The sequence below is a fragment of the Strix aluco genome, chromosome 5, assembly GCF_031877795.1.
Source record: "Strix aluco isolate bStrAlu1 chromosome 5, bStrAlu1.hap1, whole genome shotgun sequence".
NCBI classification, from domain to species: domain Eukaryota; kingdom Metazoa; phylum Chordata; class Aves; order Strigiformes; family Strigidae; genus Strix; species Strix aluco.
Window position 1 is genome coordinate 13,513,861 of NC_133935.1, and position 25,879 is coordinate 13,539,739.

The 25,879-nt window shown below is 44.6% G+C and overlaps 1 protein-coding gene across 2 annotated transcripts in view; it reads left to right on the plus strand.

The window, feature by feature from the left end:
* The window catches only part of CREB3L2 (cAMP responsive element binding protein 3 like 2), an 83,675-nt gene that overhangs the window by 22,684 nt on the left and 35,112 nt on the right, over window positions 1-25,879 (plus strand). For both annotated transcript variants that reach the window (XM_074826015.1, XM_074826016.1), the window contains exon 2: window positions 20,778-20,994. In XM_074826015.1, coding sequence (XP_074682116.1) covers window positions 20,778-20,994 — 217 coding nt within the window. The remainder of the gene's footprint in view (window positions 1-20,777; window positions 20,995-25,879) is intronic.

The following is a 25,879-nucleotide window of genomic DNA, read 5'->3' on the forward strand; positions in this document are numbered from 1 at the left end:
CACTATCGACAGAGAAAACTGACTTCTGAGTTTGAAAAAACCCAACTGTTACACGAAAATGAGGGTAAGATAAGACTGTGGTCGTCCAGTCTGGAGGGTGTCCTTTCAAAACCTAAGAACAGGCAGAGGATCATGCCATTGCAGTAGCTTGCCTTATAATTGCTCCCCTTGCCCCTCCTCTCCCCCGTCCACTTAAAAGAGAACTCTGGAAAAAAAAAAGACAAAAAAAGAAACCAACCCCCAAAAATACCCAGCCAAGACAGACTGAGATGGTGGAAGCAGAAGCGTGCAATTAAAAAAAGCTGCATGCGCCTGGTCCCAGACATTCCCGCAGCTGCAGGCTGCTGGCGCGGTATCCAGGCGGGCTGGACCCCTGCCAGCCCCCCGGCCCGGGCAGGGGCTCTGCCGGGGAGCCACCGGCGAGGCGGGGAGCCTGGGGTTATTGCTCTTTCTCTGCAGGCCCATGAAATAGGGTTTCCAAGGTCCTGCCTCTGCTCAGAAATGTCTCACTTTCTCTGTTTACGTGCTTCGGACAGGCTGCGCAGAAGGAAGAAAGAGCCTCAGAAATCTGTCTGAAAGGGAAACCGAGCGCAGCTCCCCTCCGGCGGGGAGCCCACCTCTGCTTTATGCCCTGTCTGCACAGTGCCCACTCTGTGCGCCTGCGGTGGAGCAATTTTACAACAAATGTCTCTGTGTTTCATTTTGGGTTGGTGGGGAAGGAGTAGGGGTCAGTGCCAACAGTCAGGCTTTTGAGACCCTGGGACCGTTGAGCCTTGCATGTGTGTGTAACTTTTAACCAAACCCCATTGAATCTGTGTGTTTTTGTTCTACCAAAGGGATGATGTAGATCCAGGGTGGGTTTAACATGTCGGTTGCCGGCAGTTAAACATAAAATGTGAGAGCAGGGCTGGGGCTTTGGTGGGATGAATTGTGGGGATGTTCTTGCCTCTTTCTGAGGACAGCAACTCTGTTTTCGGGGCTGAAGTAGCCCTGAAGCCACTCTGGGCACATACTCAGTCTTTCTTCGCTGGTTTCCAAAATGCAGGTTCTTCCAAGAGTGGTGTTGGGTATGAGAGAAACTGTATTTACTTAATTTATTAAAATAAATGGCTTAGCAGCACCGCTGTTGGAGTTGCTGTAATGGCTGAGGAAAGGTGAACAGCTGTATCATTTGGGCATTGAAAATTTCTTAATTTAAATTACATGCTTTAAAGCATGACCAGTGATGGCTGTGACAGGGGAGCTATGATACAGCATTGCTTTCCCATGCTGTTGCTTCCAGTTGTCTGTCTTCCATCTCTGCTGGATGCTGCCACAGGAAGAGGTGCCTGGGCCTTACGCACCGGTGGTTTAGCTGAGGAGGGGCAGTTGGGCACCTTGTCCCCTCCTGTGAACAGAAATGACTGGGGTGAAGGCCTGCTTCTCCCATCATGAGAGAGCAATAGTCCTGAAGGCAGTCAGAGGGCAATGTCATCTTAAACCAGGGCTGGTTTTGTGGATTTTTTCCAGAACTTGTTTGTCTGAGTTCTCGGGCAGTGACTGAAGGGTGCAGGTGTCCTGGGGCTCAGTGGGTGTCTTATGCAAAAAGCACCTGGGATGTTCTGGGTAGCTCTTGGTGAAATGTCATCCCTTTTCCCAACATCCCCAGAGCTCTTCCCATCACAGGCAGCATGCTCTTATGCCACCACTGGCAGAGGCTGAATGAGGTGAATGACCGCACGACCTTTTTGCTGCTACAGGTTATCTTGCCAAGGACAAAGCTTGGGTATATCAGTGGAGGAGGCTTGCCTGTGGCTGTTCCCGCACCAGTTGCACAAGTGTCCTCTTGTTTTTGGGATAAGAAAAGAGTCATTGCCATGGGAATTTATGTGTTGAAAAGCAAGATAAGGAGCCGTGTACGTTCCTCTCCTGCTCCCCAGTTGTGTCTTTGTGCCTCTTTTCTGCCTGTCTCATCACTGAAGGCTTTAGCAGGTCACTGCAGTGGTTCTCCTAAGTCCTGGCAGTCCTCCTTAGCTGCTTGATTTCTTCCCTAAACAAAACACCAACTTCAGAGTGTATCAAGGAGAGCATCTGAATATGCGTGTGGCATCCCTTAGCAATGAGAGATTTCACACTGCTTGGCTGGGTCTATAGCCAATTTGCTTATTATTGCTCTGCTTGCCCCTCTTGGAGGTTTTGGTAGTGGTGTTGTCTAATAATAGGAAGCTTTATTTACAATGATGTGGTAGGAAAAGTCCTATCAAGCTTTTATTCATTCAGTTGCAGCTCTGTATGGCCTCTCTTCTACCAACAAAAAAGCCATGAATGCAAATTTCTACACATCAAAAAAGGCTGCTTCTCAATGTGTGTATCTATTTACTCCTTGAACTTTTAAAAATGGATTTGCATCAGGAGCAGATGAATCATCTGCTTAAATAAAAATGGCTAGAGCACTAAACCTTTAAAAGCATATCAGATTGTCCCTGCTTTTATTTAATATTTTCAGTTTAGGTGGGGAATATGTGGTTTGAATTACTATTAGCATGGGCATCTGGTCTAAATCTATTTCCATGTTCTGTCCTGACCTTTCCTGACTGGCTTAACAAATCCTGTCAAAAGGGGAATAGTTTTAAGTGCTGCTATGTGAGCCAGAGATTGGAGCAATGTAGACAGAATGGGGAGATTGATGATCTCTTCTACTCCTTCCCCCCTCTCCCACTCGCCTGGTAACTGATAAAATACCACATACGCAGTTATACTGAAAGCTGGATGGTCCATTTAAATTTCTATTATCTCCATCTGTTTGCAGGCTTCTCTGAGTGTGGCTGGCTGTCCCCATAAAGCTCAAACTGGAGGCTTTTGTAACTGGATCCTTTCGTGGAACAGAGCTATTAGGTCCTTCTGTAAAATGGTCTAGTAGGCTCCTTTTACAAAATGCTACCCTACTGGACCTTTTGAAGTGGTGGTGTTATATGTTTTTTATTGCAATATTGGAAAAATAAAGATGACAGCTAGTGGGGAAAAGATGGACAGCTGCTCTTTCCAAAAGAAGAGTTGTTATTTCTCCGTATTGTTGTATGTTTGAGTTCCCAATGTGTGCATGCTAGCAACTTGCTACCGTTACAGGACAGGTTCAATTCAGCTCATGGAAATCCCAGAAATGCTGAGTTCCCACTTGGCATTAGTGACAACCATGCTCATTTTGACACTTGCTGAGGACCAGATCTTCCCAAGCGATCTGGAACCACAACTTGTCGGTAGAATCAGAGCAGTGATTTTCAATCCCTTGTTGTTTTTGCACACCTAACAATTTTCTGGGGAAGTTTGTGGACTCTTCAAACTTGAGCTTACTTCATGTCCTTTAGTTTCCTTTGTTACCCTTTGCAGATCTTGCAACCAGGAAAAAAAAAAATAGAGAGGGTGTTCAGCAATTCTGAAGAATCAACGATTTTAGTCTTGGCATATCTGAGTCTTTGTATTGGTTCTGCATAAGGCAGGGTCATTGTGAGCCTTGCCTTATAATATCTTCTAGTTTGTAGAATTTTTCTGTAGTCTTTGGAGAAGAATACTGATAATATCTCCATGTGTGCATATACGTTATGAATATGAAGCCATCTTAGTAGGATATCAGAGTGCTTTACACATGAACCATTTGTTCCTGTATGTTAATTCAATGAATAAAAACTCCCAGTGGTTTTTGAGCTTTTATTTTTTGATGATACTTAAGATACTCCATGGTAACCCACTGAATGTCAGGTATCACTTTCAGGTCACTGGGGCAAAACCAGTCCAACACTAGATCTTCTCCCATACTGGTGCATGTCCTGAGAACTTGGTGTTGTTTCTTTTAATGATGCTGCATTTCAGTGGCATGAGGTCAATACCAATGCCTGTAGCCAACTCCAACACCCACAGGAAGCAGCAGTTTCAGGATCACTTCTCCTCTTTCTTTCTTTTCTTCTTTTAGAAGAACCTTCCTGATATCACACATTTGTCAGTGTACCTTACGCAACAGTTTTCTGTGTAAAATGCGCTGCAAGTTTCAAATTCCTCAGGAGTCCCATATCATTTCGCTCTCCCTCCCTCCCAGTCCAGATGGTCTGTAGCAGATGCTCATCTGAACTGTTCCGCAGCCAACGGCGCTGTATTAAAAAACTGAGCTATATTTAATACACACAGACACACAAGAGTGCACACACACACACATATATATCTCTCTGTGTATATATAGCCTTAACTGGCTCTGGAGTTAGGCATTGCTGATAAGCAGTACAAGGTTCCCCCGATTATTTTTCTGGCTATGTACCTGTGTTTCCCTAGGGCCGAACAGACTTATTTATCTCTGGGAGAGTGGTTTTCCCCCCTCAGGTGCTCTCCACCAGAGCTGCACAATGCAGGGGGCTGTGCTGGCTTCGTGCTCAGCGGCCAGGGTTTCATGTGGCCACACACCACAGATGGCTTACAGGCTGCATGGAAAAAATTGCGACACCTGAAATCTGAATGCAAATTGTGCTTTCTGAGCTCTGTCTCTTTACCTCTTGGTACCCCTCAAAGCCTGAAGTGGCTGTATGAGTCCCTCCCTCCAGGCCTCTGTGCAACATCCTGCAACAAGGGGCTTCCTCTACGTCCTAGCTCTGGAATTTTTATGATCCCGATAGTCTTGGCATTGAATGTGATGCAATCTTCCACGCCATTCTCCTTGAAATCCCTCGTGAAGGGAGAGTATCACTTCGTTATTGCCCTTAGGCACGTGGAATGAAGAGGCAAAGGGCGCCTTTGCACCAGGGGATGAGAGGCCCGGGCCCGCTCAGGTGGTGTGGGACAGCACACGGAGCGTCTGGCCTCTGACTGGCCCTCTAACCACAAGGCCATACTTCTTTCCTTACAGCAGTGTTGACATAGCCTGGAAAAAAAGGGGTTTTTTATTTTGTTTTCCCTTCCTTTAAGATCTGGGGTAACGGTTACACAAGCAGGGGCCAGGGGGCCTCTGGAGGCTCGGGGCTCGTGCTGGCGAGGTGCTGGGACAGGTGCCCGTGATCGGCCCCGCATCCTTCCCCACACACACCCCCAGGCTGGGCCTCTCCCTCCCTTCTCCGCCTGCTCACCGGCACCGGTCGCCTCTGAATAGCTCGAGTAGGTCTTGGCTGAGGCTCGCAGGGGTCTGAGTTAGCCTTGGCCGGGATAGTGCGAATGAGTGATTACGTGTGCCTGTGCTTATGCAATGTCTGAAACTTCCCTCCGCCTGTCTCTATCCCCGGGATGCTGGCAGGCTTTTTTGGCAGTCTCGGGGGAGTCATCTTCTGCAGTGCACAGCGCACTCGCTCAATATATCCAATTAATTAAATGGCAGTGCTGCAAGTGAAAGCAGCTTTGTTTGTGCATTAGTGTTTGAGGGATGTGGACTGGGGAGATGCTGTGCAGGGGTGTGTGCGTATGCGTTGGCTGGAGGCATTGGCTAGAGTGCCCTTCTGCTTTAGTGCCAGAAACTCGCGTTGCCTGGTGAGATTAATCTTGTAATTAATCTTTAAAACAGGATGAAACTCCTCCTTTCCTTTAAATGCTCCCTCTTCTTCCTTTCTGTCAGCTGTTTGCTTTTAATGTTTTTATCAACCTAAAAAAAAATAAGGAAGCTTTTTTCTAACATAAAGTAAGAGCCCAAGTTACTGTGTTTGAATGGCGTTGCATATTACATGCTCGTGTTTGTGCTCTTTCTCAGGTTTAAAGGAAAAATAAAGCAACTTGCCTCTGATATCTCTGCTGTGGGCAGCCTTGGCATTTGAAAGGACAGTAGGCCATGGAGGAGATGCTCAGACATGTGCAGCTTTGCTAACTAGGAGACGTTGTAAAAGAAACTTGGTAATGAGCAACTGCTAAATGACTTCTTCTGGAATCTGTCCCTCCATGTGGAAGCTCCCTTTTAATTCCACCATGCACCCTGCCATTCCTCTCACCTGGGCTCATGGGGAATCTCCCATCACCACTGAAATCAGCCATCTATCGGATGTGGTTTGTTTGGAAATTAAATGTGGACTCTGAAAATTATCATGACGCTGTGTGCTTGTGAGTCCTCGCAGTTTCTCACAGGTGTTTGCTTGTGCTTTGGCATGACTGCAGCTGCCCCTCTGTTCCTGAGGAGCAGATTGGTATCAAAAGGATCGGGGATAGTATGCATGCATGGGTGTTGCTGGGTGTTTTGTGTTTTCGGTTTCTTTGATTGAGAAATGCTGAAGTCCAATGCAAGCCTGCCAAATTTTTCCTCTGTGACCCTCTCCCAGCTCTCTACTCAGGTGCAGCTCTTGGGGTGATGGCAAGGGGTAGGGGCTTCCTCTCCCAGCTGGTGCTGGGGTGTCTGCAGCCCTCACCAGCCCAGCTCGGGTGCGGGGAGGGAAGCTGACTCACTCGTGCAGTAGGGCTCAAGAACCCAGCCTTAAAAATAAACGAAGACAAAAGGCTTTTAGTGGGCTTGTGCTGCAGGATGTGCCAGCTGCTTGAAGTTTATCGAGCGCTGTGTTTGGAGCTTGCTTGTGAGCACATGGGTTGTGTCTAACGTGAACAACCTTTGGTCTTAAACCTAGGTTCTCGAACTGTGTTCCCCAGCTGCCTTCCTGATAAGGATATTGAGTTATCTGGAATATAGGAATGCAAAGCAGCATCAGCAGGTTTCCCAACTTTGGGTTTGTATTGGGTTCTCCAGAACATGCTGCCATGCTGGTAAATAGCCTTGTTTTGCTGCAAGAAGGCCAAAGGAAACAGTTATGATTAATTAGTTCAGCCTTATGTAAATCTGGGCTATAAAACTTCCCCAGATTGTTTCCTGTTTGAATTCCTGCATATCTTTGTAGGGAAACCTCCAGTCTTCAAGTAAGAATGGCTTGGGTCAAAGAATTCACACTGTTTCTTCATGACTGATTGTTCTCCCTTTTTTTAATATTGTGTCCCTTTATAAACACAATGAATGTATCTGGCTTCAGCTTGCAGACTTAGCTGTAAGCTGTAGAGCCATTCTCTAAGTCTTATTCCTTGTTTCAGTACTTAAAGTTCTGTACTTAAAGTTCATGTTCTGCATTCATTTCCTCTTTGACAAGCTGAAGACATTGGTTTCTTCTTTTGTTATTTGCTTCTATTTTGAGGCAGGATTTCCAGCTCCACAGTGATTCTTGTGATTCTCTGAACTTTTTCCAGTTGTTCAACATCCTTTTTTTGGAATTTGGTGGTATAGGATTGGAGCCTGGCTGTGGCCGGTAGCAGCTGCATCTACTGTGAGCATGGAGAAAACAAATTCCTGCTTCATGCCCCTCTGTCTTCTGCAGTCCTACGCTGGGCTGTGCAGGGAGCACAAACTTGTGCAGAAGGTTGTGTGATTGGCATGAGGCTATAGTACAAAGCTGTATCTGGGGGCTGAGCTTTACCGGGCAACTTCTTTAAGATATGAAGCCTCATTTAAGAGACAAGTACAAACAAAAAACCCCTCCTAAATAAATAAAGGCAAAATTTCTGCGGTACCATTACCTCCCTGTTGTTCTTTGGTTGTGTGAGCCCAGCACTGGCCCCACAGCATGGGGTGGCTGTGCAGGGGTCCCCAGCACTTGGCTGCTCCTGGGACTCTGTGAGACCTCAGTGCTCTAGCCAAGGGTCTCATCCTGGGATGCAGCAAGGGGTCTCTTGTGTTGAGAGCGTGAGGACGCATCTGCAGTAATTCTTCCCCAGGCCCTGCTTTGTGTGTTCAGCACTTGCAGTACCTGTCCCACAGACGCTCCTTCAGCCACATTTTTCCCAGGGTCCCATGTCCTTTTTGAGATCTCTGCTTCTGATTGTCAGTCACCTGAGCATGACTTGGGGCCTTTTGTTTGCAGCCATAAGGGGGTTTTTAAATTATTTTTTACCTTCAGCTTTATTTAAAACATGTCACTTGTTTATGGCTGCTTCCCAAGTGCTCTGTGTTTTGGTTTTGTGACCTGATCTTTGTATTACTCACTGCTTCTGCTGATGCTGCGTTATCTGCAAACTTCAGCGGTGGTGACTTTTCCTCTCAGGTCGTTGATAAAATATTAGAGTCTGGGGCCAAGAACCGATCCCTGTGGGTACCCACTGAAAATGTGTGATGCAATCAGCTGATTTGTGTTTCGCATCTCGAGATTTCTTATATCTTTATCGCACTGAATGTGGCCTGTTGACTTTGTATTATTCTGGCTTCATTTTGCATAGCACCAAGTCAGTTGCCTTAGGAGAGACAAGGTGTATTAAGCTTGTAATATTATTACAAAAAGAGGTAAAATTTGAGAAGCTAGATTATCAGTTACTGTGGAATTATAAGCAGAAATTAGATTTCTCTCCTTTTTTTTCTTGGAGTCTAACTACTCTCCTCCCTTCTCCATCTCTTCCCTTAGTCAGGAATGAACAGTAGGTAGGTTAACCTGCTGTTACTTTGGTTGCCTTGTTTACACTTAAATATTTTCATATTAATTTTTACAGTCCATCAGTATTGTCTCATACTGAAAATAGTTTCAGGAGCTCCTTAGGAGCTCTGTTTAGACTTTTCAGATGGAGGTTTTCTAGGTCTGCTAATTAAAATGGCCAGCTTTGAGTAGCTGTTGTTTTTATATTCTCTTCCGTTATTGTTGGGATGAAAATCATTTCATTACCATCCTGTGGGATGGCTGTATCATCTGTTCTTATATAAAGAGCAGTAATTCAGAACCGCCCCCTCCCAAGAATATTCAGTTAAACATTTTGATCTTCCTTCCTCCCCCTACCAGTAACTGCAACCAAGCAATGGCCTGATCTATAATTAACATTCTTCTGGGTCTGAAAAACTCAGAAGCAATCTTTTTTCACTCTGAATTGTATTTTCTGTTAACTCTTTCTTGTTTTCTAGGTTCTGATTTATGTTAATTCTCATTAATTTTTCCTTTCTTCCAGTAGCCCAAATATATAATACTTACAAGTTATTCCATGGTAAGCAGGGTTGTTTGCCTAGTGTGGCTTTCTTTTTACCTGCCGTGGTGAGATGGCAAGGATTTTGGTTTTGGTTTTAGGCATGTGCTGAAATGTTCATAAATTATTTACAATCAGCATTGATGCTTTCTTGGTTAAAGACCTTCTCTCAGGTTCTCTTGATCCTCTGTTTTATGGGGGCAGCTTGAAGAGCTGGACCATTGCTTTAAGACTGCAGAGCACGGGCTGGAGGAAATGTTTGTTGCAGGAGAAGCGTAGGGCTGTGCTGTGCAATGGCGTGCTGGCACCGCTCCTGCAGCGGCGTGCTTCCGTCTCACTGACTCGGGGACACCGGAATCTAGTGCCAGCCTCTACTGAATCTCCTTTCCTTCTTGAGCCTGCCTTCTGTGTGTGGAAGAATAAATGAGAGTAAGTCCATAGCAGTCAAAGAATGACTACTTCAGGATGGGTAGTTTTAAATGGCAAGGCACAAAAGTCAGTGACACTTGGCAAAAATACTCAACTGGCAATGGAGGAAGTTCTTGCACAACCTTGATATGCTGCTTATCTGTTGTAGGTTTATTTTATCCTTTCCCAAGCACTGTGATTTTCTCTCCTCCTCTGTTGTTTTCCCTTTGCACCCTTGCTCTTCTGGCTTTGCTCCTCCAGGGTCTTCATGGGCAGCTTGCGGCTTTCTTCCTGATTCTGCTGATCTTCTGTCCATTCTGCAAGGTGATGAGTAGCTTAGGCCTCTCTTTCACCTGCCTGGGAGCAAAGGTCTGAAAATGGAAGGTACAGAGGGGAGGTACAGATGAAGGAGGGGGGTGCTCTGAATGGGGGAGAGCGATCCTAAGAGGCTGAAATGCCTGTTCACACGCAAATGAAGGCAATGCCGGTTTGAAAGTCTCCCCTGTATTATGAAGACTCCTGAGGGGAGAGAGCCAGCACATGTTACTAAGTAAGCTGTTACGCTAGTCCCTGCATCTCTGGAAAGATGCATAGAGGAGAACTAAGTGCACATCTTTCCTTTTTGTTTTCGTTTAAGAACTGGTCTTAAGATACAGATGTTTCCATCTACTGCTATTTTGGGCCCCGAACCTTAATCCAGTACCACTCCTGTTTTTTAATTTTTTTATAAAGTTGACTGAAGTAATGTTTTCTGGCACTGTGACAAAAGACTTGTCATAGGAAATTGGAATACCGTCACCCAAGTATGGGGTATCTTAAAATAATTTGTCTAGACGACTGCTACGCATACTTCTGAGTATATATTTATTTGATCTTGTTCACATCCTGTCTCCTTGTTTCCCTTCTCTCTGCAGCTTTCAGTAGAGCTTCAGAACAAACTGGTCTGCTTTTGACATGAGTAAAAACCAAGTGACCCCCACCACCCTTGTGGTGACATGAAATGCACCTTTCTTCAGAGGGAGGGTGACAAGGTATCAGTGCTAATGGAGGTACTGGTCCATATAAAATGAGGTGCCAAAATGATTTCTGTGAGTTCCTGTGTGAATTTTTGCAGAGTTAAGGCTGTATAAGTGCAACGTAGGCGTCTTGATGTATCCATCTCGTGGTACAGAGGACTACTGGAGGCGGCTTCAAAACACAAGGCTTTTTACTGTGGGATGGGTTTGGGCAGGGCTGGCTCATCCAAAGCGGCTCGTGTCACGGCTTCAGGTTCAAGGATGTTCTTCCCCAGTGTTGTCATCATCAAGTACCATTGCTCTGCTCTTCCTTAGCTTCCTGGGGCAGTAGCTGGTTTGACATGAAGCATGCTGCAAAGTTGCAAGCTGGAAACGTTTTGACAGTTTGGGATGGAAAGTCTTTGATTATACCTGCTGTTGGCAAAGTATCAGCTCTGTATGCATCCGCGGTGTTTGGGATTAGTACAAGTTTATGGGAAGGATGAGAGAGATGTCAGATCAAAACCCAGGATGTTTCTACTGAAAGCAAGGTATAGGACTTACTTACTGGAAAGGGGTTCTTTAATGTAGTCATTTGTTCCAGTAACTGTCAAGATCACATGCTGGAACAGGATTTGACATCAAACTGACTTTTTTAGTGCATGGTACTTAATGTGTAACGTTCAGTGACGGCAGCGCTGAACACAAAGTCCTGTCAGTGTTGTTTCTCTTTCTGCCCTGATAGTAGATATCTGTATGATAGAGGGGGCAGCAGTTTCTGCCGGTCAGGGTCTAAAACCTGTGGCAGCTAAGGTCATTGCTAGCCAAAGGCTGCTGATCCTTGAGCTGTGAATCAGGCAGGGGAGTTCATCTCACGGGTGAGGTGATATGACCTGTGGATTTCTTCACATTTGTTTTTCAAATCCACTCTATTTTTTTTCCTCCTTCCCTTGTCAAGCACCTGTCTCTTCAGTTCAAGAAAGGGTTATATGTGTGCAGTGTGTTTTTTCTTTTTAAAACTTTGCACCCATCTGCATTTTTAACCATTATGTCTGTGAATATTAGGCATCATTTATAAAAGCTAATTCCTATTTTCCATAATCAACTCAGGGAGTCTGCATTTAGGCACTTGAAGAGATAGTCAGACTCTTAAAAAATTAAGAGCGCTTAAATAAACATTTAGGAGCTTAAGTCTGTATCCTTTCTTTTCAAGCCTCAGCTTCCATGCTTCTACTCTTAAAAAGAAACAAACAAAAAGCCAGCAGAACCCCCTCAGCACTAAAAATAAATCTGTAAAACAAAACCTACTAACTCTTTAGTGAAATAAAATGCCCAGTCTCTCCTTGAGCTGCCAATACTGATAGTAAAGCCTTGTTTATTTTATAATACCCAGACAGCTTTAATTAAAGAGCTGAATTTTGATGGGGTGGTGTGTAGGTTTGCAGCCAGTGTTAGGAAAAAGAAGGAACAATCACTCCTGCGAGCTGGAACCCTGCCATTTAAACTTTGCAGCCATTAAAGAAGTAACATTGTTGAAGAAGAAAATACTGATTTTTATTTTAAATGTCAAGTGTCCTGTCAGTCAGGAGTGGCAAGCCAGAGCATGCAGCGAGCACTGCTGACGGAGCAGAAGTTGTTTCTTACCTACAGTGCTCAGACTAATTTAAGATCCTCCTTTGAAAGATACTGGTTTGGTCCTCAAGGCTGTTGCAAACACTTTAAACACAAAACAGCTGAGGGAGAGTATCTGTGTTCTGCAGGAGGCCCCCCTGCACTAATGGGAATCTAGATAAGAAATTATGACTTTGCGGGGCTCTCCTAACAGCATCTCCTGGCACAGTGTGCCCACTGGGATGGTTATGTTTCTGGGAGGTTGTGCCCGTGGGCAGAGGCTGACAGCTTCAAGTGTTGCTTAACATGTGGGAACTGTGATGAGACCTTGCAGAGTGAGCAGATGAGCGAACTGCTGCTGGCCTGCAGGGCAGGTTTCACCATCTCTGTTTTAAGTAACTGTCTCTGAATTGTGTGGTGCTAGTGATCCTTGGGGAGGGGGTTTTGTCTCCATGTAGGCCATCTGGACAGTCCCTGTTGACTTCTCACTTCTCTCTTTTCCTCCTTCCTTTTATATCTTTAAAGTTATCTGGGAGTTTGACTTGATGATCCTTATGGGTCCCTTCCAACTTGAGATATTCTGTGATCTCTCAAATGGGTGCAAGGCTAGTGGTTTCTGTTTAGAATACAGAAATCATGCTGCCTGTGCCCTTTCCCAAGGGCTTATCTGTCCCCTTCGACAAGGGATGCTGTTACATGAGAACTGAAATGAATTTTCTTTGCTTTCCATCCCTCCCATTTCCATGGTGAGGGAAGGTGATAAATGAAACCAGGTGCAATGCACCCAAATGTTGTAAAATGTTGCTATAATGTTAAGATCTATCTGCATGCATTCAGGGTGAAACTGGAGTAACTGTTTTCTTTCAAAGGTGGCCATAAGTTAAACCAGCTGTGCAACAACAAAATGTGTTACCCTTGCTGCCGAGGTCTCGGGCAGCAAACAAGACTGTAAATGCCCACTGGTGAATTGCAAAACTTTTACACAAAGGTTTCAACTTATCTGAAAGCTTTCTTTCACTGCTTATTTTTTGGCTAAACTCTGGGTAGTTACCCAGAAGACTCTGGTTAGATGTCAATCAAGCGGTAAATGCAAGTTCCTTCCAAAGAGCCTATAGGTGTACCTGGGGTGTAATGCAGCAAATTAGTATTATCTCACAACAAATATTTATGACTGGCATTGCATGCCTGCAGCATAGCTGGGGCAAAAAAACCCAGACAACTGCATCTGTTCCTTTCTTCGCTAGATAGTTTTTAATAATGTAACTGGTTTCTTTAAGTATCTTGCCTGGGTGCCAAAAATCATCAGAGACACCAGTGACTAGGTTTTGGAAGCTGAACTACCCTCTCTGTCTAGGGTGAGTCATGCTAGCGAAAGACGGTGGGGAAAGGCTTGCCCCTGCTTTTGACGGTTTGGAGGCTCGTGAAAGACAGACCTGTCAGTCAGGCTTGTCTTGCAGCCTCTACAATGACTGGTGATAAAGAATTGTGACCCTGCTGCTTACCAGGTGAAGAGAAGGGCATGGAGAGAAGTGATGGAGAGTTCAGTTTTCTGTGGTTCTGCTGCTCAAGCTGGCAGCCTGAGAGCTGATTTACAAGATAAATGAAGTGCGTATCAGTGAGCCTGGTGTAAGAGGCAAAAAAAAGGAAAAAAAAAAAGGGGGGGGGGGGGGAAGTCGCTGAGATAGTTGCTGAGATGAAAGAATGGATGCATCTGACCTGAGAGCATAATGCAGACGATGCTTGCTTGCAACACAGAATTAATAATGTATTTTGAGATCTCAGCCAAGGACCCAGATGGGGGGAGCCTTGTTGAAGGGCTTCCAGCTCGCTGACTCACTGCTCTGGTGCTCTGGCCCCCATGACTCATTCCTCTCTGACTTTGACTCTTCTGGGGAGAGGGTGGGAAATAGCAAAACATGCGCCCAGCCTATTGAAAAGTTAAACTAGATCCAAGAACTATGCACTGGGGGAAGGGCAGGGGAATGTGAGAAGGATTTTCCTACTTTATATGACTCCCAGGAGGCTTGGGCTAGGAATTAGCAATAGCATCCTTTCTCTGCTTGCAAACAGTGGACTTAAGAGACACTGAACTTCAGGGTTGTTTCTCACCCTTGCCTCAACTGCACAAGAACTTCTTTTTTTTTTTTTTTTTTCTTTCAACCCATATTTAGTCCTAGTTATTATAGAGTTTAATTTTTTTTAAATTATCTTTTTAAATCCAAAATACTCTTTTGGGGTGGGGGGAGGGGTGTTAAGGAAAGTGAAGGAATATTTTGGAACAAGGAAAGGCAAAGGAGTAACATGGTTCTTGAAAAATCCCTGATTAGTTAAAAATAAATACATCGCTGCCGGTTGTAGGTTGGAAATACTTGAGTATTTGCAATGAAAGTGTGTGCGTGCATGTGTGCATAATGGGGTGGATTATAAGATTTGCTCAGCATGAACTTTAGCATTTCCAACTGTGTAACCCGACCAAGTTGGGAAGATGTGCAGATTTAATTACCGTGTAAATCTATTAGCTCTGAATTTCCTGGCATTTGTTTTGCTGATGACACAACCTGAATGTTATTGACTTAGTGGATTTTTTTAATCCATCCAGTTTTATTTTTTTTATGCTTAAAATGAGTAATTGCTGGTGTGAGACTCCAAACAATCATATCTGCTATGGTGGATCTCTTTGCTGTTTTCAAATACCAATTTCATGTTACTCTTCATATCCTCCTGCAACAGGTAATTTCAGTGTTGTTAATGACTAGACAGTAAAGAATTTTACAGTAGAGTGAAATAATTGAGCAACTATTTCTCTGCATCTTGATTTTGATTTTTACACTGTAGAAGATAAACACCTAGAAATCTGAGGTTCCCTCTGTTTGCCCTTGGCAAGGACGTAGGCCAGGGTAGTGTAAATCTCTGCTGTGTTATGAGCATGTTTTAGGCGTGACTTTGGGGATTGTTTACAGTCCTCAGTCTCTCTGTTCTCTGCTATGGCTGCATCTAAGACTGTTTTCCTGCCATCAGAAAGCTCTTCCAGCTATTTTGGTCCTTCATCTGGCTGAGAGGGAGGATCTCTGTGTCCTGTTTAAGGGTAAGCAGTTAGATATGCCTGCAGTTGCATGCTGAATACTGTGGTCTGTCCAAGGGGTCTTTTTGGCAAATCAGATTTCAGCTATTTCAGGTGTGGTTGCATTATTTTTTTCAAATATTCACTGTCAAATATCATTGGTTCCCCCCCCCAAATTAATCCATACCAAAGGTAAGTGCTCTGGTATATCAAACTGTATAGGGTGCAGCTTTCTGCTCTTCTACTCTTTCTCCTTGTGGGGATGGTGGTGAATGACTCTGTGGGGTGAGTCTTGTCTCTCAGCCCACATATTTGAAATCAATCTTATGGAAAAATACTGTATTGCTGCCAGGCTGTCCTTCGTTTCTCATCCTTGTAAGAGCAACGCAGCAGGAGGTTGGATCTGTGCCTCGTAACAGTGATGTATCAACACACCCCATGCCAGTAGAGGAGCTCTTCTGTTCCCTGCAGGGCATATGTGAGTGAATTGCAAAGGTGAGACTACAGGGACTCCATCGGTAGCTCTTCTCAAAGCTGACAAAGATAGGTACCACACGATACAAACTGTAGCTGAGTCTGGAGAGGAGGGAGTGGTGGCCAGCTTCCCTGCTGTGAACAGAAAGGATTTCTAGAAAGGGAAGAAGTTGAGAGAAATGAAGTACCTGAAAATCTGCAGAATTTGTGTTTGAATCTCTGAAAATTAACTGATGCCTGAGTGCCAGTGAGTACTGAGAACAGTTGTCATGGTTGTTGGAAGCTGGTGCACACTGACACCTCCGGTCCATCACTGATGAACTTGCAACAGGAAAGTCAACATGTCTGGGAAGAAAACACCAGCCTTGAGGAAGCATTTTAACCTGTGCCTTGGGGTTTAACCTTGGGGTTGGGCATGCAGAAAGTCACGAACTTCTCTGCTGCGTTGTCATCATTGGTAGGCGTGCAGTCCTCCACGAGCAGCATCTCTAGACACAGTTCTTCATTAGCAAAAAAGGGCAGGTCTCTGCTCCAAGCCCCTGTGGGTAGATGCTGCACTTACAAACCCAGGCAGAGCTGATAGTGAGATGCGTGATGCCTTTTAGAGCTCTTGCCATGCAGTCAAGTCTAGAGCTCAACCCATGAAGTCTGACCAGCACATACGTGCCATCTTTAACAACTGGTGCCTTGCCTGGATGCCCCAGAGCTTGAATCCTTTTGTGAGCAGCTGTGACTCTTACTCGGACCTCCTCAGCTACCATATAAGCAGCTTCCAGATGTCTGTGAAATGTGTGCTTGAAGAGGAGATGGTATCTCCAATGTAACCACAGGTTTTGATCTGTTTGATGCCATTAACTAGAAGTGCTGCTATCTTTTGTGATATTTTGTGGTTTATCTCCTATGCACCTTTGTTTATGCAAACCACAAAATAGCTGCTGAAGAAATTATTCCCTTTTCTCCTTGTTATCTTAATGTGAGAGGAAATGGGGGGAGGTGGAGGGGGTGGGAGGGGGGAAGGAGGGAACAGATTCATGCCTGTGGTGCATGTTTACTTCCACACAGATGGGAGCTGGTTTGTGTTCTCCCCTTTCTCCCCTCTTTCCCCATCTTCTCCAGGAGCACTGTCTTATACATTACATGAACTCATTCCTTTGATACAGCAGTAAGGGTGCAGTCCTTGCCCCCCCACCCCCCATTATTGCTGCTTAAGCCTTACAAGAGATAAATATCAGGCATTTTTGTACCTACAGGGAGATGGTGGGCTTCATTTTTATGCCATGAGTGCCTGTGGTAGAAGGGCAGTTCCTCTTGTGGAGGGGGGATTGATCCCTTCAGGATGGGGAGACCTTAGGGCAAGCCAGGAGGGAGCCATTAACTCCCAGGAGGTGAATATCTTGAATCCATGGGTGGTTCTCACCCGGGCGTGTTGCATGTAGGCTGGCTTGCGCTGGGCTGCTTGGAGAGCAGGGCTTCTTTTGCAGTGTGCCAGGGTGCTGCTGCTGCTGCTCCCCTCTGGGGTGGCTCTGCTGGAAAGGGTGGATTGCTGCAGCTGATGTGTGGGACTTGCAGCTGACACAGTGCGTTTTCCAGGCTCAGCAAAGCCTGTCACTTGTTTAATAATTCAAATATAGTTATGAAGTGTCATTTGGGGCTCTTTCTTGACTTCATTCCTTTTTTACTGAGTTCTTAGAAAGTTTTCTGAACACGACTGTTTCTTTTTTAATCATGATAATGTGACATCTTTAGACAACTGGGGCTAGTGCAGCTCTCGTCTGGCTTCAGGTCATCTGGTGAAGAAGTCAGCACTGCCATGCACCCAGCAAAGCCTGAGTCTCTGTTTTACTTCAGAGACGTTCATTTGATCAGACAAGAAAGAAAAAAAAAAACCTCGTCCCTTAGGCAGAGCTGGAGAAAAGGGCCTTTGTCTGGCAGGAACAGGCAGATGCTGTGGAGAGCTGCAGCCTGTGGCCCAGTTGGTCTTCAGCCAAATACTACTTTCGAAGAGTTATCCAAAATCTGCCGTGCACCCAGATATAAGAGCTCTCCCCTGTTTGCTTACCGTGGGGTGATGTGTGTAGGTGTTCTGTGTTCCCCAAAAGCACCTGGGTTGTAGGCGGGAGCAAATATCCAACCAGATCGGTGGTGAGACTCCGTGGGGCTGCGGCTTACTTTCTGTAAACAGGAGCGCTGCTGTTTTGTTTATCTTTTCAAGGTTCTGGGGGAACGGGAAGCAGAAGATAAGGTTACATCTGTCCTAAATCCATGACTTTTTACAGGGGTTAAAACCCAGCTGAACACATCTCTTTGCTATGTAGAGAGAATAGTTTAATAATTCAAGCAGACTCCTTGTACCAACACATGTCTGCAGTTAGTGCTGCGGCTGCCAGTGGGGTGTGAGGATAGCAGGAAGTTGGCAATGGAGCTGTCTACAGAGGTATTAAAAGTAAAAAAAGAAAAGAAGTAAAAAGGCACATTTTCAATGCAAGTGCTCTTTTCTCTTTTTTTTTTTTTAAAGGTGAACTTTGGGTGAAAGATGCCAAGCTGAAAGCCACAGACAAAGAATGTCTTTCTTTTGCAAGCAAATATATATACAGGTTCTAAGGGTAGATAGAATTCTGTTTCCTCCCTAAGTTGCCCTTTCCTGTTCCTGAGTGCAGGGGTGGTTGCTGCTGTATCAGAATTAAGGGTTATTCACTGGCTTTCCAGCTCTGGAAGTGACTGATGACTGACCGCTAAGGTGCATGAAGAAGCAGAGAGGGGAGCATGGAGAGGAGGAGGAGGGTTGGCAGTGGGAGAACGTGCTTTGAGAAGACACAGGGAGCAGCTTAGGTGTAGGTGGAAGTTTCAAGGAGCTGGAGGCCTCACTGCTTCTGGATGGTTTCTGCTGTAGCTGCTGCTCAGATGCATTTTCTTTTTTAATTCTCTAGGCAAATGGAGCTGCTTTCAGTAAGACAATTGTTTTCTTAAGAGGAAAAAAATATCAAAGCGAGCTAGCATTAAGTGTTCACTGTAGTAGAGATGTGTATAACATATGAAAGATTCCTGTAAATCAAGTGGTGGTGGTTTTTGTAATCATTGAGTTAGGAGAAGTCCAGATCCCTAAAATTGTTCCCCAAGTTCAGTAGCTGTGTGGTCTGACCTCTGTCAGTTGTTTGTGAGGCTTCTCTATTGACATCTCTATTGACTTATACTCTCAAAGTTATATCACAGACCATTAAAAATAAGATTAAAAATTATAACGAAACTAGAAATCATTTTAAAAACTGGTTGACCATTTGCTATCAGACAATTCTGTTGTAAATGCAAATGCTTTTCTTTCTCACAGCTTGCTGCTTTGCAGCTGCATGTGAAAAGGAGAAAGCACAAACGTTGATGAACATGTTGAAAATCTTTCCCTACCCCAAGGTCCTCTTTCTCTCTGGTTTTGGGAAGTTGAACGTTTGTTTTCTTCTTTGCTTTTCCTGAAGCGGTTTTAGGAAAATTCCCCATTCGGAAGGGGGAAAAAAATTAATCTGACATACTTTAATGAAATGGAAGAAGTAAAATAACATTTGATACTAATTTCTTCCATATCAAAGCAGTAATAGACAGAAGGCTAATAGAAATCTTCATGAATTTGCCAAAAATAGCCGAGTAGCCTGTGGTCATTTTATCTTTCAGTTGAGTCTGTTAAATTAGAACATCTAAATAGTGTCAGACTAAGTCAACACTTAGGTATGATATTTTCAAGGATGACATCCTCAGGTTGGATGATGCTGGTGATAAAGTAGTTGTGTGTAGAAAACAGGGTACAAATATTGTAGCAGCCCTATTTCAGCATCTGCTAGTCATCAGTCAGAATAATGCATGCAAGAGTTAGAAGGAAGAAAATGTTCTCGCCAGCTTTAGGAAAATATGTAAACAAGTGTAATTGACTTTTGCCGTTAGCCTGGATGAAAAGAAGTGTGTAGACTGTGGGGAAAAAATTGTCCTTAACAAAGGCACTGCTTTTTTATAGGTTCATCCTTGACTTCTGTCATGGTTGGGAAGAATTTCTGTCCCTTGTTTACACTTTAAGTCTGTCTACCCTGTTTTACTTTACTGATGCACCAGCGTGTTCACCTAGTCTTGAGCATCCTTTTTCTTTCTTCTTTGTGTAGTGAAGAATTGTAGTTTATACTTCAATCCTTGCAAATGTTGGGAGGCAACCCTGGATGTGAAGTGCTAGTGAGTTGTTTGGTATCAAAATTAAAATAAACAAGGCTTTCTAAGGGGGTCATGACCCTCTTGCTGAATCATCTGAGAGTTTGTTTAGTAGTGTTATCATTTACAGTAAGTAAATATGAGGCTACAAATCTGTTTTGCCATTTGTAAAGACTTTACTTCAGCTAGCTTTCTATTCCAGCATAGCAACTGTGGTCCTCTGTTTATTGCCTTGTGTTTAGTAAATATTTTCTTTTCCTCAGTGTCAGTCAGAATTGACTGAAGACTTATTAATTTTGAAAGAAGGCACAGTTAGCATTCATGAGCATCTTGGAAGAGGTGTTCAAACTTCCAGGGGACTCTGTGAGAGCTGGGTGTGCTCAGGGTTTTCCAGCATCAGGCTTCAAGGCTGCAGGTACTACTGGAGCTGTGAAATGTGCATGCATGGGGGTTCTCTCATGGCTTTATACAATATTGACTTGTTTAATTCTTAATTTAGCCTACAGGAAGCCAAATCTTGAATTTCAGTGTTTGTTTCTGCAGGATGAAGAACCAAGATCAATACTGCTTGCAAAAACAGAGCAAATCAAACAGACTTAGACTTTTGTAGGATCATGCCCCAATCAACAAAGACTCCTGTATAAGATGGTAGATAATGCCTGATTGTCTAGAAAAAGCTCGTTACTATTCATCGTATATATATTCTGCTCCACACACAAAGTGTTCTGGTGATAAATCTTGCAGGATCTTTCACAGTGTCTGGGTGAAGTGTGCTTTCCTGGTTTTGGTGGCATGCTGTAGTGAGTACCTTGCTGGGGGGTGGGGGTGGGGGGGAAAGGAGGTTGCTTCAGGACATGACTACCATGCTTCTATTTTCCATTTTCATTGCAAGTTAATCACAGGCTCTTCTGTTGTAATGTATGCTTCTGAGAGGACTTTTGTTCTAGCTGTAGCTCTTCAGCTTGAAGTAGCGATTGGAGGAGGAGGTTGTTAGGCAGCGCTGGTAGATCCTGCTGCTGACTGGCACGAATGCCTGCTGCAGATACTGGAATTGTTCTGATCAATGCTCTCCTGTTGTTGGCATGACAGACAGGCAAGGAGATAAACTTTCCCCCCTCCTTTTATCTCCACAGCACTTCACAGAGTTTCTGGATGAGTTTTCACCTGATGTCCTAGGCCAGCTCTTGAATGATCCCTTCTTGTCTGAGAAGAATGAAATAATGGAGGTTGAACTGTCTCCGGCATCCCCAGCACCCCTCATCAAGGCAGAACACAGCTACTCCCTCTGTGGGGACTCACGACCCCAGTCTCCCTTGACCCACATCTCGACCGATGACAACTTTAATGAAGGTAGTACGCACTGAGCCCTTGTTCATTTGTTGTGATGGTGCAGTAATGAAACGTTCCTGGTGGGGTGATGATGCACTAAGGCTGCATGTGAATGCTCTTTGCTAATTGATACACCTACAATGAAATCACAGAAGGGATTTGTTCGTTTTAAGTCTGCAGGTGTTGTGAATAAAGAAACTTGTCCATAGACAGGGAAATTGTGCTCAGTAGAAGTTACTGACTTTGCACCATAAACATTTTGAATTGGAAGTAAAGTGCCCATCCAAAAGAAATGGGAGAAGAGCCAGAAATACACTTGTTTCCATGTAATCTGAATCTGTGTTTGTTGAAGATAAATGGAGACTGATAAACCAGATGAGTCAAATGAGGACCACCATGAGGTCTAGTTACTGTAGAACATGACATGTAAGGAAAGTGTGAGGTGGGTTTTGTTTGGTCTTCTGGAGAAAAGGCAGAGGGGAGATCTTACTGCTGTCTGTGGCTCTCTGATGAAAGGGTGCAGAGAAGACAAAGCTGGACTCCTCTGAGATAGCACCTCCTGAGTGATAGCACAAGAAGTAATGGTTGCAAGTTGCAAGAAAGGAAATTCCAGCTGGGTGTTAGGCAAATAGTTTTCACCGTGAGAGTGGGTCAGACATTTGAACAGGTATCCGGAGAGGCTGTGAAGTCTTCATCTGTGGAGATACTCAAAGCTGAGCTAGTCAAGGCCCTGAGCAACCTGATCCAAATTGGCCATACTCTAAATGAGGAGTTTAGTAAGATGGTCTCCAGAGGTCCCTTCAAAGCTATGTAATTTCAGGTTTATTAAAAAGAAACAAACAAACATTTTAAACTACACTTATTTTTCAGTAGTGAGTATCTAGAGCTTTCTGGTATCCCAAAATGAAAATCAGATCATCTTATTTGTGTTTCTAAATACACATGTAGGAATGTAACTTCAGGTGCTGTCCCAGTCTTAAAACACATCTTGCTGAAGTCCTAGGGTTTTTTTCCGTTTTAGAAAATTTTTTAAAAAGGCGAAGAAAAAAATAATGCCCAAAAAGAAATCATTGGTGATCTTGTAAAGACATAACTGCAATTTTATAGATTCTGTGGTTGTGGAAAATGACGATGCATAGAAAATGATGAAAACCAACAGCATTTTTTAGCAGTTGTCTTTAATTCAGCAGTTATAAACATCTGGATGGGAAAAAAGGGAAATGCAGGAATGGTGGCAGGAAGAGATCCAACCTGCTTGTTCTGGCATAAAGATGCTTGCTAGCAGAAAGGGGAGTTCAAGGTAAAAGCTAGTGGTTGGCGGAGGAGCAAGGCCATGAATATCTGGTAACTATTAGGAATAATCACCATGGCAGACTTTCACTCCTAATAATTGGTTTATGTCTTCAACATTAGCTTTACAGTGAAAAGCAGTAGAGTACTAAGCTGCATCACAATAAAAGGAAGAGAGATTAGTGCTTATGTCTAAGCATTAACAAGCTAAGCTGTTTATGAAGATCCACCAGGACGTGAGTTTTCAAAGGCTGACAGTTTTGTTGTCCAAAGCACTCTCTTAAAACAAGATGCAGTCTGTTAGAGATTTCACAAGAGAACAACTAATAAAACCTGTGAGAAGGCTTTTCAATGTGAGACAGGGTTTTTGGAGGCGATCTGGAAACACCATTTACATAAAGCCTTCCTATTTCATATTTCCTAGCTGTTTTATGTGAATATCTTTAAATTAATACATGCAGGAGATATTAATTGTGGCAGGAGAAACAAGCACAAGAAACTTTGGAGACGAAGCTTCTCTGGAAGTTAGAGAAGCTTCAAACTAGGCTAAAAGTGAGGGGAGTTTCCTGTGGGGAAAAATCCTGAAGAAATTCATACTGCTGAGACCATTGGGTAATTAATAGAGCTCTAGTCAAATGATGTTTTAAAAAGCCAAGAAACATTAACAAGTGAGTTTAAAAATAGAAAATGAATGGAAAGCATTTAATCTTCTGTTCACTCTGCAGAGTGTTTCATAAGAGAGGAGGAGGAGGAGGAGGAATTGTTCTTGGTGTTTGGCATTTTATTTAATCTTAACCCTGGAATCACACTCACGACCTTTCAAGACCTTTTGACTTCAAAACAGTGAAGCTCAGAGAAATACTGGAGGAAATTGCAGAATTACAGTTACAGTCTGATAGATATTCAAAGGCATCACCCTGATGATTTTTCAGCCCTTGAGCCCATGAGAGCAGGAGAGGGGGATTTTGTGGGTGGTCATACTGCAGGGTTTGACACTGGAGTTTGAAATCATTTCCCTTGTTAGATGGTGGAGGTACACAGTGCTCCTGACAACTGTGGTGAATGCCAGCCCCCTTGGTGGAGTAAGGGGACAGATACTGGGAGCACCAGTGTCCTTTTGGGGAGCAGGAGGTACAGGGTGTGGAGTGGGAGGTCCATGTGCTCCAGCATGATCTCCTGCTGCTGGGGAACTGGGATTGGTTTTGTGGAGTGGCAGGGACTGAGAAACAATTTTGGATGAGGGACTTACATAAAGAACGTGCAAAAAAATTTACATCCTCCAAATAACCACCCCACTGGGCAGATTGCTGAGCTGTTACAGCTGTCATGTGTTCATGGTTTTTCCATGGCGAGGCTTCATGATTTTGCAGGGCTGGGAGTAGAAACAGGTTAGTGAGGAGTCTCATGTATGACACTTGCATGCGTGTGTGCATATGTACTATGGGCACATGAGCTGTGCACCTGCGTGCCTGTGGTCAGCAGCAGTGCGAGGAAGAGTAGGAGGAGGAGGATGACACAGAGCAGGTAAGCTGCGTCTGGATGCCATCTCAGAGCTTTGCCCTTAGCTCTAGAGGACCAAGGGCCTGGTGGTGTGCTCAAAGCACACGACAAACAGGCTTTGTTCTCACTTTGCAGTGAAGTCAGTAATGCAATGTTTCTTCCTTGTAACTCTCTTAGCAGTTGTCCTGGCAATGAGCGCTGGTGGGTTGTTTCCTAGGATGTGCAGAAATTCCCTCCTAGGCCAGTTTATGGGCAAGCAAAGACAGGGGAAGTGCAAGGAGGGGGAAACCCCAGGATTCCCTAGGGACAGGCCCCTTAGCCCGTATGGCTAGACAATGCGTACTTGGAAGTGGCGCCTGTTAGAGGCCTTACTGTTGCTGTCACACCAGCAGCTAGCGTGACCTGGAGCTGCAAACTCCTTTCAGAAAAGGCAACTTTTCAGATGCCGTGTGCTAGTTTATGTTGAGATTCAGGGTGGCTCCCTACGTCACATCTAACTTGGGTGGCTCCCTACGTCACTTCTAACTTGGTGCATGTTAATTGTGTAGCACTAATCGGCTGCTCAGCCCTCAGGTGCCCTGTCTGTGCTGGGAGCAGACGGGTGGCCGCCGAGCCCCGTGCCCGCCTGCCAGTGAGTCGTGAGCTGCCAGAGGGAGGGAGGCTGCCTGCGGCGAGCGGGGACAGGGGGTGGCTTGTACCACATGGGTCTGGTGTCCTAAAGGGAAATGTACCCGCCTGCCTTCAAAAATAGCCTTAAAAACTGAAGTTTGCTTCCATGGTGAGAGGCCTGTTGGAGAGGCAGGAGTGACGCCTGGGGGCATGTGGCCCATCCTGGGGCAGGGTCCTGATGGCCTTGTGGGCCCAGGGTGACCCCGGTCATTGGTCCCAGCCCTGCGGCGCTGGGGACGGTGTGCTGCCACCAGGCCAGCCCCACTTTGTGTTGCTCTGCTACCTGCTTTTCTGCCCTCCTCCTTCAGTCCGTGCCTGCCTGTTGGAGGAGGGAATTGAATTTTGGGAGTCATCTCCCTCTGGTTCAGTGGCACCCAATGTCTGCAGTGGTTTTCATTTACGTATTCCCAAGTATGGGGTCCCAGAGCCCCAGGTGACAGGGAGGCTGAGAAAAAGGCCCATCTTGTTTGGCACATGATCTTCAAGACAGATTTAAGCCATTCAGTGTCTATTTCCATCTTTTTTTCCCTGCCAAGTCTCTGACAACCTTAGTGAAAATGTTATTTAATGTTTCCTTTCAACCATTATGGGGGAGTAAATGATCACTCTGACTCCGTAAGCACCTTCTTACTGGCTGTTGCAGAGGAACAATTAACTTCTGCTGTGAGCCATTTTCGTTGGCCTCTATGCAGCCATTACCACAATTTCTACAACAGCTAAATTGGCCTATTCATGTAATTGTAAATCTTTTATAAGGTTTTTTTTAAAAAGTTCTAGAAGTGTAAAACCTGACAAACTCATAAGCCTGGGTTAACTCTTCTGAGGAGTACTGTTGATCTCAACGGGAGAATATGTTTAAGCGTCCATAAGATCAAGGTCCCAGCACCATTCTTCCCCAGTTATTTGCTCTTCTGACTTCACTCTATTGAGGGTATTTCCCCAGCTTTGTGCAGAAGAACTTTTCTGAATACTCGCAGGTTGTTGCTAATGTGGGGTCTCTGAAGGTGTCAGTCCTTGAATCTCCAGCCTATGAAAGCATTGGCTAGAGTAACTATTTTAAAGCAGATGTGAGCAAGATGTCTGGCATTTAGTTGTTTGTTTTTTCCCCCCCGAGAATCTATTCTCATATTCAATTTTGCATAAACTTGTAAGACTAAAGATACTAGAGCGAGATTTATAGGCCTAACCTGTTTGCTTACAGCTAACTGATCATGTGCTTTTGTTTGCCTGAACTGGAAAATAAGGCACCTGGCCTGGGGAGGGCTCCAGGCTGTAACATGAAAAAGAAAGCTGCTTCCCAGGTATGGATGAGCGGCACCAGTTGTGCTGCCACTTCTCTCACAGCAGGTTTCCTCTTTCTAGTTGTGAGCCCTGGGTTTTTTGAGACAACTGCAGAGTAACTGTGGAGAAGCACAGTGGGTAGCTGTGAAATGGAAAATGCTTCTTG